Below are 13,711 nucleotides of genomic sequence, written 5' to 3'. Positions count from 1 at the left end.
AAACATCTCCACTGGAAACATTGGAAACATTTCTTTTATTCGTATTTTCACCAACATAACAATATTTTATCACAGATATATTAAACCTGGGTTAATCATGTCTGTTTTATCTGACGCAGTAAAGACATCTGGCTGCATACCCTTTTCAATAACAAGCAAAGTCAAGTCGTAGGGACACATCACCTGTATAAAAGATCTCTGATAGAGCACAGGTAAGAAAAACGGGAAAACCTGCCTCAGGTTGCTATTAGGCAGTCTTGGCCAGTTGTATTAAGAAAGGCAGAAATTGAGTCACTGGGATATCTGGAGGGCAAGTTGTCAGAGTCACCTCGGTCCCCATTTTATATTAGTAAGGCCCTGAAATTGTCTTTTGAGGGCCTGCCTGTTCGACCACTCCGAGTCCAGGTAGCTATCATCGTCTGCTTCGTCCAGTTTCTGGAAGCGTTATAAGAACAAAGTTAGGTTGTACATACAGAATGGTTCCATGGAGCATAAAGGTTCACTTTACCCAACCTCACCTTAAGTTCTTCCTGTCTTTTGTAGGAATGCAGCATCATCTGTTTCTGCTGTTCATCAGTGACCAAGGGCTCTCTCGCTGGCGCCCCCTGTCCTTTCTAAAGCGAACAAATAACCGTTTAAGTAGAAAGGCACTTTGAGAAAAACTAATAAATAAATATTACCCTTGACAAACTACAGATTCTCACCTTTTGGAGTTTGACCACAAGCTTTGTTTTTTCATTTCTTCCGACGTAATCCTGAAGTTTTTTCCCTCTCTGCATCTCTTTACCAGCCCACCAAAGCTGGCATTCTTCTTCTGTGATCACCTGCAGAGATGCCTGAGGAACGACAGATGGAGAGGGCAGATGGAAAGGGACGGAGGGTCCAAAAAAAAAAAAAAAAAAAAAAAAAAAGCAGGTTGAAACTGGATGTGATAGATGGCTCCTAAAGTAAACTCTCAAACTGCTACATTCAATTACACGGAGTACACTTCTAAAAAACGAAATGTGTCTCAAGTCCGTAACCTGGGATTCTACTAAACCTTCATGTCAAAATTTAAAAATGTCTAGTTTTCAGTATTTCTTTCACAATTTGAAAATATTAAATACAAAGTTCACTCTGAATATTCAGCAGATGATGAATACACGAACAAATGGATGTACAGATGGTTACAACATGTATTCTAAGAATTTCCTAAAGAGTCTAAGAAGACTGATTAGAGGCTCCTTCTATCAAAGCACCGGACATTGATTAAAACACTATCAGCAGGCTAACCTGTGTCCCCGACAGATCTTCCTGGTCATCAAACTCCATTCTTATCGGGTCATGAGGAGGCAGCCCCATAGGGTACACAATCATCACGGCACCCCTTAGTTGATCCAGCGCTTCCTTTACCATTTCCATTGTGACACAAACATTAGCTTGAGCCTGTTTCTGCAAAATCAGAGCAACAGTGGTGATTGCTTGACCAACGATGACAAAAGCAAGGAGGTAAAAATGCAGTTTTTGCAGTAAAACTCACTTTAGAGATGAGTGCTTTTGCCTCCTCAACTGTCCTCATCAACACTTCCTTCATTTTATCATTTGGGGCTGGAATGCGAAAAAAAAAATATAGATACATCAGCAAACAGAAAGAATTGCAAAACTACTTTTTACCCAAACTTACAGAAGAATATTTAAAACATCAGTCCACTTTTAGTTGTAGGATATAACAATTTCAAGTGGCATAAATTACAAGTGGCTTAATATCAAGCCATTTGACGTTTCAGTACCAAGCAAAATCCTTTCCCATGTCTGAAAGGACAGCTGTGTTTACTTGAGAACAGCAAACATGTTTGTTTTTTTTCTTTACAAAAGGTTCCACCAAAGAGATAAGTTCTCACCATGTCCATTCCTCCTCCCGATCTCATCCTTCCTAAATATCTCCCCTCCACTTGGAATGCATCGTTCTTCCCATTCATCCTTCAGTTTCAGCTCCACAATTTGCTCATCTGTCAGTCCCTGCATGTTGGGTGGGAGTGTGACGCCGTGATCGGCGAGCTCTGGGATCTCTGACAAAACACAGCAAAGAATTAAAAAACCAGTTTACCATCTATTTTAGGTCATGCTTAAAGAGGGAATCTGCTTTTTAAAAAAAAAAAAAAAAAAAAGTATGTTGACACCAGATAGAAAGATCACAAATTTAATTGTATCCTGACAAATTCTACATAATATTTAGAGCAATGTCCCAAAGAGTGTAGAGCTTTCAGACAAAATGAAATATAAAATATGATTTGCAAGCCTTTTCTACAAATAGACATCTCAAGTGTGGTGTGAATATATTCTTAAACACTTCTTCCACCCGAGGTGTACATCTCTGTACTTTCATAATACTGTTTGATCACTAATGTCCTCAAACAAACCTTTGCAGAACAGCTGGATTTATACCAAAATAGATTATGCAACCAAATTGATTGTACTGGATTTTATTTAGGAGTTAAGTAACAGTCCTGAATAAAAATGCATGCCACACTTTTCAGTTTTTCCATTTGTAAAACATTTCGATGACCATCAAACAATTCAATTTGTGTTGAATACATTACGTAAAATCCAAAGCAACTGTAAGACTGCTTTAACAGTTCACAGTAGCAGGGATGAGTAGGATGTGGATCTTTAACAGAAAGCACAGGCAGCAATGGAGACAGTTTTACCTGAACATATCCTATCCACTTTGAGCCTGCCGTTGTAAATAGCAGTAACCTGCTGGATCACCGATTCCAGAAGAGAGTCCGTTGTGGTGTTGAACAGAAACTGGCTCTCATCTCCGCGCTTCACATGCAGCTGCACCATCCTTTACCAGCTCTCCTCCTAACAGAGACAGTTATAGGCGAAAGTAGAAGAAACAAAGTTGCTGCTAGTACCGATGCCGACAACCAAGGCGTCTTCAGGTCAACAGAGTAACCATGGTAACAGAGAAGCGCGGATGCTTCCAGAACAGCACGAGTAACCTCAGCTAGCTAGTTGATGTAGCTGTTAGCCACGGGCGGCGCTTAATGTTTAACAATGAAAATTATACACAGCTTTGGATCCTAGTGAAGCTTACCTGGTAAGTAAAATGACAAGTAGGTCTTCTTTGCAGCTAAGTGTGAGCTTATAATTTGTTTTTAACTGCTGTTACCATTTCCGATTGTGGAGTTACTTCTTCTAATGGAGTTCTGGACTGCGGTTTCTAGAATATTGTCACACTTACTGCCCTCTAACGGTAAGGAACATTATTATTCTAAAGCAGTTCTTCCAGATGAATTTAGTATGACTTCGCCTGACTTTGTCCCTTTTAAAAAAAAAAAAAAGTAATATAACATCTCTTATGCTACCAATCTTAAAAAATGAGGACCGTCAAGCCAATTTAAGGGATCATTGATAACCAACACGTTGTAGAGAATTATTGTGAAGTGAAATATAGAATACATTTTTTACAGAAAAACTGAAGTGTGCTATTTACTTGTATTCAGTTCTATTTATGTCAATAACTTGAAATAAATTACATTACAAATATTCTCCCTCAAAAAATTCCTAATTAATAGAGAGTCCACGTAGGAATAAATTACTCTCAGTCTCAGCGTAAATACAGCTGTCTTCTGAAGGCTTCATACGATTGTCATACGATTATTCCAAACTTTCAACATCTCATGGAGTTCTGCTCCATCATCTAAAAACAAAAACAATATACTATGCCACAACTGCAAAAAGACCAAGCTGAATGGCTTGGCACCTTTGGAACAGTTAAAAATTAAATATCGCCAAGGAGGGCACAAATCCCAGGTGGGAGAACCTATGAGGTAGACTTTGAACTGTTGTTTACAAGCCATGCAGGGTACATTGTAAAGATATAGAAGGTGCTACATGCAAACTTTTTGTGTGATGCAAAATTAATATTGCACGTCACCCTCATCACCATGTTTATTTTTTATGGATCATGTGGTCAGCTACCCATGGCAAAATCACAAAGGGATAACATGCACAGGCAAAAACTAAAAATATACAAGACTTCCATTACTTTCATGCATGTGGTGGCAAGGGAGAGTTGATATTCCTGCTCTATGCTGAGAATAGGGACACTATTGTATGAGCTGCAATGCACTTGAAGCCCTATGTTCTTCTTCCATAAATAGGCAGACTAAAAAGCCAAAGGCACAATGGCAACAAAGGCATAGAGTATGAAAAAGAGATAAAAAAAAAATAAAAACATTTCCACAGCACATGGGTGGCTAAAACAAGCTTTGTTTATGTTTCTAAGTGTGTCTGTACAAACGTCTATGCCCAGAGGTGTATCCCATAATTAGTTTTTTGATTGAGAAACATTGGCCACATTAGCTGTGTTAGCAAACATTAAAGCGGAGAAACATTAATAACTTGACGGCTGTGACAGTCATTTTAATTAAAAGTATTGTGTGTCTTTCATTTTGAAACACTGCCAAAGACTTAGTTTTAGCTGGTTTCCTCATACACCATTAGGTCACAGTTTGCAGGAATGTCTGTCACTTTATTTCCAAGAAATGATTAAATGTTTTTTTTTTTTTCAAATCTACAGTAATATGATAACACATTAGTAAGTGATGGCTTGAAATTGATTTACAGGTAGAGCTGTGAATTAATAACGTTCAGCCCACCCAACCCCAAAAACAAAATAAAACAAAACGTACATGTCAATGTACATTTATTTTAGCACACATACAACACAAACTGTTTCATACATTAATGTGCCATCTGCTTTGCACGTAAACTATGGAACAATGGATATTAACATGAATTACAGCTTCATGTACTCACTTTAATACATACAGAATATGTTTGTTTCACAACACGGACTCTTACTTACTATGGATTATAGCCATAAAAAGGGAAATCGACCTCACAAAGGGAGTAATTTGTTACCTAAAAGAAATCTTGAATCTGAACCGTGACATGATGTAAAGCACTGGCTAGTTATCGACTGTTGATACAGTATCTACTGCACACATTGAGATAACAACAGATATATTTCAGAGATGGCGTGTAAGCAATTGGTGCCTGATACTCTTGCTTACATATAGATTTTAAATACAGAGAATGAGACTTACTTTGCGTATTTACATGTGACAAAAGCATAGAAGCAAAACCTAACAGACATGATCTTCAGTTTATATTTTTTTTCTCTCAAAAATTCTTCTTAGACATTTATCCATTTATTTAATTTCTATGTGAAAAGGGGGACATGTTATATGTCTAGACAATATTTGGTGTGTCATGTTAGGATGGATACTGCCCATTACTGATCCTTCAGCTCACCCAAACAAGTATTTAATGAGTGAATCAGGAAGTACAAGACAAAGTACTGAAACACACCTAAAAATGAATTAAAATTCTGTAAGACTATAAAACAAACAACCTCTCAACAGCTGGAAACGGTCATGTTCAGACATTAAATGTGGAATATTAAATACTTTGTGCAACTTGTAATTAGAGGTGCAACAAGAAATGGGCCGATGAGCAGAACCCAAAAATTTTTCAGCTGACTGGAAACAAAAAAGCACAGATGGGCAAAAAGTATTTTTTCCACTTCAGTTAATGCAAAATACGCAGGAGACAGGAGGTGGCACTGACAACACTCTTAGGTGTGCATACTGTTGCTAAGTGAAGAAGACTTCCAGATATAGCGAGTTTTAGAATAAGTGAGGTGTTTAAAATAAAGTCAAAGGAAACAGAGATGTAAGAAGCTGTTAAAAAGGAAACCTTTTTTGCAATGCCAACAAAAGTCTATAGAGAACAAGACTTTTCAGAATTAACAGGAAGGCTTGGCAGAGTACCGTGATGTTTATCTCTCTTTAGCTTTTCACTTTTGTCTGTTATAAATTATGCTGAATTCGGAAATGCTTGCATCTGCTTAGAAATTTCAGAGTTAAGGTACGGACTCACATTCTCTAGGAAACATGGACCAATGTAGGATGCTATGGATGACCTAAAATTTTTCCTCTGAAATCATTTTGTAGCAACTGCTGTCTCACAAAAACAATGCGAGAGTCCCATTGCTACTAATTATAATAAATAATGACCACTCATGGCCAGATAACTAAAATATATTCTATTTGAGCCACGATCAGCTGGAAATGTTCTCATCTGACCAAGAGAAAGTGCTATGTGAGAGTTTTTATTTGATAAAGAAAAAAGTCCTTTACTTTAATTTACATTATTGCCTTTAATCAGCAACTGACAGGTTAAAGGAAAAATATAGTTGCAGGCATAGGTGAGTGAATATTGGCTTTAAGCTTTGAGTCTGTAACAAAATATGATGGTTCCCACTCTTCAATCTTTATACAAGCTCACATCCAAAACAAACCAAAAAAAAAAGAGCACAACAGACGATATGCACCTCAAATACAGCACATCACTTCTCACCACGGTAACAATAATTATTTAGAGTAGCTGGTACTAGAAATGATAATAAATGACTCAAAGTAAACAAAAAGTGCTGTCTGGTTATAACCCTTGCAGATCCAGAGAATGTTGTCATTGTACTTTAAATACAAGTACACACACTATCACGCAACATTGTTATAGTTTCTAATAGTATAGATTGATACCTTGGATAAAAAAAACAACAAAAAAAAACAAAAGGAGGAATCAAACTAGAATGCTCTCTTGTGTTAGAACCTGCATGACCAGGAGAGTGCATACAGCATCTCAGTGCATATTCGTATCATCAAGCAAAACCTCTGGCTTGGTTCTTGCAAACACACTCACACGTCCAGCAAATTCTTTTTAAAATCATACGTACATTTATACAAGATTTTGCGATGTAGAAGTTTGGATGCTGAGCTAAACAAGACTTTTTGCAATGTATATAGTCTTAAAGATAAGGAATGCCAACGGAAAACTAAATGAGAAATTTTCAAGAGAATGTTGTGATATTATAGAATATCAGTCCTGCGGCAGTCCGGTTAAACTGACACAATGGCTTGTGCTCTTGCTTTTTCCCCACACCGTGGAGTCAACAAATCCAGTGCAAATGAAATTACATTCACAAATTAAAGCGACTAAGTGTGAAGCTGTCAGTTCCAGGAAACAAAAACAAGGACCCAGAACCCTGCAGTGCTCATCCTGCAACCAGATGACAAAGAGACAGAGAGCGACCAACTGTTGCTCTGAGAGCTCAGATTAGTCAAAATGGTGGTTGGGAACCGCAGAGTCTTCTGCAAAGCCACACATATTTATATGAAACATCAGCGCAGCCACACAGGTATGCTTTGATATTGCACAGGTGTAAACGCATGACTTGTGTATATAGATATACTTTATAGGACAACATACTGTAGACACAGGCACGTGTTTGCTGCTGTTAGTTAAAACATACATAGCAAGTAAGAGTAAATCAAATGTTAAAGGGGCAGTATTATGTGTTTTTCAGGCACAAAGTGCCGTTTTCTAGCACAATAGCACAATGAAGTAAGTACGCTACCTTCAGTTGTTATAAAAATGGTGTATTTATCAAACATAATTTGACTTAAGAATTTAATGCCCTGGGATTTGGGCCCCTGTCTCTTTAGGAAGAGACACTCCACCTTCATCACAACAACTCAATTAAGTCTTTAACAACTTTTTTTTTTTTTTTTACCAGTGTTTCACTGAGAAACAGCTCGTATGATAAGTCAGCACATGCACCGATCCGCCAGGTGTTTGCTAACTGCTGCTAACGCTAGTCAGAAGGAGCTGAGTGGCAAAGGTGCGGGAGAGAGGTGCACTGTGAAGTGGAGGCTGGGCTTGAAGACTGATCTGCGCGGAAAAGACAACGCTGAGTGACAGCAAGCGTCATGGACAGTTTGAATGGTTGCCATGGGAGATTAATGGATTTCTCAAACATGCATGAAAAGATCAAAGCAACACGCCAGATATGTCTTTGATGAGAAAATAGCATTATAACATGATATAAAGCTCAAAAAAGTAAATTTTACATAATACTGTCCCTTTAATATCAGAGAAGCTTAAAAGTTAAAACACGCAGCTGGGCTCAAACATTTCTCATGATACTGCTTTGAGATATAAACTCTTTCCTGTAATTGAAGGGTTTGGTCTATAATTCTTAAATATTGTCTCTTCTTTTTACATAAACACATTTACTCATTTATCTATACATATATGGATAAACCCCTTGCATCTGAGGGGTGGCATTATGTTTTTTTTTTTTTTTTTTTTTTACTGCTGACTACCTAGGAAAAAAGCCATTGTTGGTGGGACCCTGTGGGGGGTTCAGGTTACCGGTTACAGTTCTGTTTGGGACGTGAGTGGATAACCACTCAGGCTCGGAGTCGAACACAGAGCGGGTTGACGGAGTTTGACTCTGGGGCACAAGGGAACTGGACGAGAACATGGGGTTCTGTTGTGTTTTGGTTGTTGTGGAAAACTTCGAATCATCATCAAAAGTGACCCACTGCTTCTGTTGGTTCCCTCTTGAGGGAAGTGGGGGCTGGCTCCAAGGCGCGAGAGTGGGAGGGAGGGAAGAGGGCGGCGCCAGCGGTAAAGTGAGGGCAGGAGACGGATCAAGAGGAAGCAGAGAAGCTTGAGTAGGAGTGGGACTGGATGACGGTCCGAACAAAGACACGGTCCGACTGTGCTGGGAGGACGGTGCGGCTGCAAGGGTGGGGATGAGTGGCTGAGAAAAAGCAGATGGGGTCCTCTGAAAGTCAGCCGTTTGGGTTGGATGCTGGAGGCTGAATTCTGGGGTGAGGGAACGACGCGGCAGCGGCTGCTGGACCAGGGGGCCTGTGAAGGGATTGGTGCTGCTGGGTCGGGGAGGGAGCGGCTCAGACTGGAAAACGTTCGGGGAAGCACGCAGGATCTCCTGGGAGCGGCTGCGAGACGGGGGAGGCGGGAGCAGCAGGGTGGCTGACGGTGACGGGGTAGAGAATGAGGATGAGGAGGATGAGCTCAGGGATTGAAGGTCTGACAAAGCGGAGGACTGGAAGGACATGGACGAGGGGAGAGTGGAGGAGGAATATACAGATGGAGGAAGAGACGGCGGAGGGCGCAGAGAGGAGCCTCTGTTTAGGGACTGGGTGGTGTGCTGGGATGATGATGAAGAGGAGAACATGTTGAATGTAAGAGAGTCAAAGGGATCAGGCTTCCATTGTGCTTCTCTTTGGAATCCATTTAGTCCGTTGGTCTAAACAGGGCAGAACAGAGAAAATCTTTTTTAGGTGCAAAAACAGATTATGTTAAGAATAAATAAAAAACATGTTAACATCACTGAGGTGTTTACATACAAACTTATAATCTAATGAACCATACAGTGCTCTGCAGAAGAACTTTTTCACATTTTGTGTCCTATTATAACCACCCTTCCACTTATTTTATTGGGATTTTATGTGACAGGTGCAATTGTGAAGTGGAATAAAAGGATGCAAGATGTTTCAACCAGTAAAAGTTGGGAAAGAGAGAACACCTGATGAAATCCAGTGCAACAAACTGTATACAATTTAGTCCACCTTAGTGAAGAAACAGCATCATCCCTGAGGTAATTTATTAGAAAGCATACACTGAACAGGTCAGGTATAAATCCTCTGAAAGCAAAGTTGGGTCAGAAAACCATATCCCAAGATTTTAAGGGCGCAAACAGCATTGTTCAATTTATCATCCAGAATATAAAGATGACAACACAATAGCTAGTTACAAAGAACTGTTAATCGGACAAGCAGCCAAGAGGTCAGTGGTAACTCTAATGCAGAGATCCGCAGCTCAGTTAGAAGAATCTGAACAGCTTAACAACACAAATCTAACATTTGTGTTAGAGTGGCAAGATGAGAGCCAAAAAGATCTCATTGTAGAAGAGACCAAAATGTAACCTTTTGGTTGATATGCAGAATACTATATGAGAAGGGAAAAATGTACTACACAACACAAGTCAAACTTTCCAATAAACATAAAGGTGTCAGCATCAGGCTTCATAATAGGAGGGGCAGGAAGAGCAGCAGCAATGGACTTGAGACTGATGCAGAGGTTTATCTTTCGGGAGGAGATTGACACTAAACATACAGGCAAGCTGCTTATAGACCAGAGCTATGCATGTCTACATTGTGTTGATCTACTGTTCAAAATACCAACTTGCCACTTGTAAGGTAACAAAGGGTGCGTTCACACTGCAGCCTGAAGTGACTCAATTCCGATTTTTTTGAAGTAATGCGACCTGTATCTGATCTTTTCATGGCAGTGTGAACAGCACAGGTCGGATTCTTTTTCGAATCTGACCCATATCCGATACGTATCCGATTCAAATGCGACCTAACGTTCAGGTCGCCTTCATCCGAACTGAACGTCACTGTTTATCTACAAATCTCACTATTCTGCGTCCTGATACGCGCAAGTGGGAAGAAAAACAACAACCATGACAGACTATATAAGGATTAAGTTGTTAATATGTTGCTCCGGCCAGACAACAACTTCAAATATATAAGCTATGCTCCACCGTTAGCCTCCATATTTACTTCCGCAAACACTGAGCACTTCTTCTTTTTATGGTGATTGGCAGAACACTTAGAATGCTGACGCTATTGCACCCTCTACTGCGCATGCGGGACACTTTCAGGTCGTTTGCCCGTTTACACTGCAGAACGCATACAGGTCACATTTACTGGCAGTGTGAACGGCCCCGGCAAAAAAATCGGAATTGCCAAAAAATCGGAATTGAGTCACTTCAGGCTGCAGTGTGAACGCACCCAAAATGAGAAGAAAGTTAAATGGTTGTGAATTCTTATGCACATCACTGTATGTTGGTGACAAAAACTTAAAGATACCCCTTTGAATGTTATTAAATTACTTTTTTTTTTGGTAAATTTGATTGTGTTTAATGGAACAAACTGATTTGTCAAGTTTTATAAATGCCTACATCTGTTTTTCTTATATGTTATAAAGCATGCCATTCCCTTACAGGGTACCTTTAATATGAACATACTAAAAATTAATAAGCAATACATGTATCACCATTAACATTCAGTCTCTGAATTTAACACACATGAATGGATTCTGAACAAATCAGCATGTTAAAACAATTTATGCAGTCATTACACATGTGCCCACTCTATCCCTCAATAGCAGAGTGAGACCATATGAAGGACCAAATGAGGGGAAACAACAACTATCTTTATTCCATAAAAAAAAGAAGAGTAAAAGCAAATTTTATGAGCCTAACATAAACGTCAATAAGCCCTGGCAGTTGGCTGACGTATTTAGACTACAAAGGATAAATAAATCAATTGCAACAGAAGACAAAAGGGATTACTGCATGTAATGTATGAGGAGTGATAACAGAGCAGAGGACTGTTGTGTTTTGGAGGATGAGACAAAAAGGTGGTTTGATATAAAGTACCTTTCACCCTGATGGCTTCTCCAGCTTGTGAGAAAGAGACAAATGCATCAGAGACAAAAGCAGGAAGAGAGACACACAACTAAGCTCAACTAAAGCGAGTAAAAGAAGCAGAAAAATATATTCTTATTACTGCTGATTTCAATACATCAATCGATAAACTTAGTTATAAATTTATAGAACAGATTAGTAACATAATTGTAACTGTTCAGTTGCTGAAGCTAACTCAATTTAGCACCAACCTGTGCAGCTGGGGCAGAGTCAGCCTTGGCAGCATCAGGTGGCAAAGCATGAGAAGATCGGGAGCGTGGTGGAGGTTTAGGAGAGGATAGGCCCTGCTGAAGGCCAGGAGACGCTGCGGTGGGTGGAGCTGCAGCAGGTGGGGTAGATGCAGCAGGCGGCGCTGCTTGTTGTGGTTGCAGAGGAGCAGGAAGTGAGGGCTGCATCGGTGGTGGCAGCTGCGACTGAGCAGACGGGGGAGCTGGCTGAGGCTGCATGGGTGACTGAGTCTGGGCTTTTGTTGTGGGCGGGGGTCCAGATAGTGGGGGACCTGAGTGAAGAAGTAGAACGGAGACAAAGCTCAAAATATCCACATTGTAAAGGTCAAATGGACATACTGAATGGGGATTTGTGGATTTCCTCTTCCTGAAATAATCTGCTGCAGGTTTAAAGCTTCAGTAGGCAACTTTTATAACATAAGGTTTTTTACATATTTGTTAAAACTGTAACTGTGTTGTGACAGTTTAAAATGAGAAATAATCTGTAAAAAGAAAAAAAAAAATCTACTGTATAGAGCGCCATAAGCCGCACCCATAGAGTTTTTTTTAAAAAACTGGAAACGTACATATATAAGCCGCACCGGGCTATAAGCAGCATGGTTGAAAGAGTGGGAAAAAAGAAAAAAGTAGCGGCTTATAGTCCGAAAAATATGGTACATATATTTAAGCTCCTCTGCCATCTCATTGTGGTCCTACAGTCATCTGCAGAAATTCATAGCTCAGTCAGAAACGACCAATCAGAGGCAGAAGGAGGCTCTTGGTGCTGTCAATCATCCTTAGCATCAATGCTAAAGTACAATACAATGTACTCAATAGCAGGTGGAAAGTCACAAGCATGTTGAGTAACATGGACTTACTAAATTCAGAATATTAAAATTAGTGTATAAACTAAAATTAGCCAAAATGCTAATGTTAGCCTAAATGCTGCCAGTAGCATGTGGGGTATAACTAGCATGTTGTCTTACATTGACTTCCTCCATTCAGTGTGCAATAAATAAACAAAATAGCTAAAAAGCTTATTTTAGGGAAAAGGCTATTGTTAATTTGGGCCGTAGCTATATTAGCAATGTTTGTGCTAATGTTAAAGCAAAAATGTAAAAATCATGTTTACTTCATGGAACTTGGTTACCAGAAAACATGCTCATCTCTTAGCAACAGATTAACGACATATATTGTTATTGTTAAAAAAAGATTTCATCTGCTCTTTTCAAGTACTCCTAATCTTATACTACATAACAAGAGTTGTGCAGTTGGTGAATTTTGCAGAAAAGTGAAAATTATTTAGTTTTTTCTGTCGTTCGTGGTGAATATATTAAAAAACAGACATTCAACAGAATAAAAATATGATTCACTTCGTGGCAGTTCGTTACCAGAAAAAAAACGCTCATCTCTGAACACCAAATTAATAAGTAATATTATTGTTTATAAAACATAAGTTCTTTTGAAATACTGCTTATCTGCTTAGACAAGAAATTTACAGTTGGTACATTTTGCAAAAGTAAAAATCAGATGTTTTCTCTGTGGCACTTGGTTACCAGAAAACGTGTTCATCTCTTAGCAACAGATTAACAAGTGCTGTTATTGTTTAAAAAACATAAGATTTCTTCTGCTCCTTTTGAAATACTACTTATCTTATCCTGCTTAACAAAAACTGTTTAGTTTGTGAATTTTTCAGGACACTGAAAATGTTTTTTTTTTTTGTCATTGGTGGTAAATATTTTACAAAAGGGACATTAAACACTATAGTAAAATCTGATTTATACTTTGTGACAGTTCGTTATCAGAAAAAACGCACAACACGTAGCACCAAATTAATAATAAGTAATATTATTGTTTACAACCCATAAGCCTATCTGCTTAGACACAAAAATAAATAATTTTGCAAAAGTAAAAATCAGATGTTTACTTTATGGCACTTGGTTACCAGAAAAAGCACTCATCTCTTAGCAACAGATTAACAACAAATATTATTATTGTTCAAAAAACATAAGATTTCTTCTGCTCTTTTGAAATACTACTTATTTTACATTACTTACTACTTAATTTGAATTGTGCAGTTGGTGAA

The 13,711-nt window shown here is 38.8% G+C and overlaps 2 protein-coding genes across 11 annotated transcripts in view; both read right to left on the bottom strand.

The window, feature by feature from the left end:
- Nucleotides 1–16: 16 nt before the first annotated feature.
- Nucleotides 17–3,189, bottom strand: cfap298 (cilia and flagella associated protein 298). The gene is made up of 8 exons (XM_007555445.2): nt 3,080–3,189; nt 2,688–2,844; nt 1,881–2,048; nt 1,520–1,587; nt 1,273–1,431; nt 705–836; nt 519–614; nt 17–435 (listed from the first exon to the last, which is right to left on the bottom strand). Exons 2-8 carry the CDS (start codon nt 2,824–2,826, stop codon nt 325–327), a joined length of 873 nt encoding a protein of 290 aa, XP_007555507.1. The 5' UTR covers nt 2,827–2,844; nt 3,080–3,189; the 3' UTR covers nt 17–324.
- Nucleotides 3,190–4,676: 1,487 nt separating this feature from the next.
- LOC103140345 (synaptojanin-1-like) overlaps nt 4,677–13,711 on the bottom strand; it is a 34,052-nt gene continuing 25,017 nt past the window's right edge. For 8 of the 10 annotated variants that reach the window (XM_016673316.1, XM_016673336.1, XM_016673334.1 and 5 more), the window contains 2 exons: nt 11,611–11,918; nt 4,677–9,172 (listed from right to left, as the gene is read on the bottom strand). In XM_016673316.1, coding sequence (XP_016528802.1) covers nt 8,216–9,172; nt 11,611–11,918 — 1,265 coding nt within the window. In that variant the 3' untranslated portion in view covers nt 4,677–8,215. Of the gene's footprint in view, nt 9,173–11,371; nt 11,396–11,610; nt 11,919–13,711 lie in introns of all 10 variants that reach the window. The other 2 variants (XM_016673343.1, XM_016673346.1) reach the window with 1 other exon arrangement.

Source organism: Poecilia formosa, unplaced genomic scaffold (assembly GCF_000485575.1).
Source record: "Poecilia formosa unplaced genomic scaffold, Poecilia_formosa-5.1.2 Scaffold3, whole genome shotgun sequence".
Taxonomy (NCBI): Eukaryota; Metazoa; Chordata; class Actinopteri; order Cyprinodontiformes; family Poeciliidae; genus Poecilia; species Poecilia formosa.
This window is presented reverse-complemented; position numbering and strand designations above follow the sequence as displayed.

Excerpts from the sequence above, each read along its gene's own strand:
- cfap298 (XM_007555445.2), bottom strand. The coding sequence starts at position 2,826 with ATGGTGCAGCTGCATGTGAAGCGCGGAGATGAGAGCCAGTTTCTGTTC. Across the intron at positions 2,049-2,687 it reads AGTGGATAGGATATGTTCAG|AGATCCCAGAGCTCGCCGAT; the intron begins GTAAAACTGTCT and ends GTGTTTTGTCAG. Across the intron at positions 837-1,272 it reads AAGATCTGTCGGGGACACAG|GCATCTCTGCAGGTGATCAC; the intron begins GTTAGCCTGCTG and ends GTCGTTCCTCAG.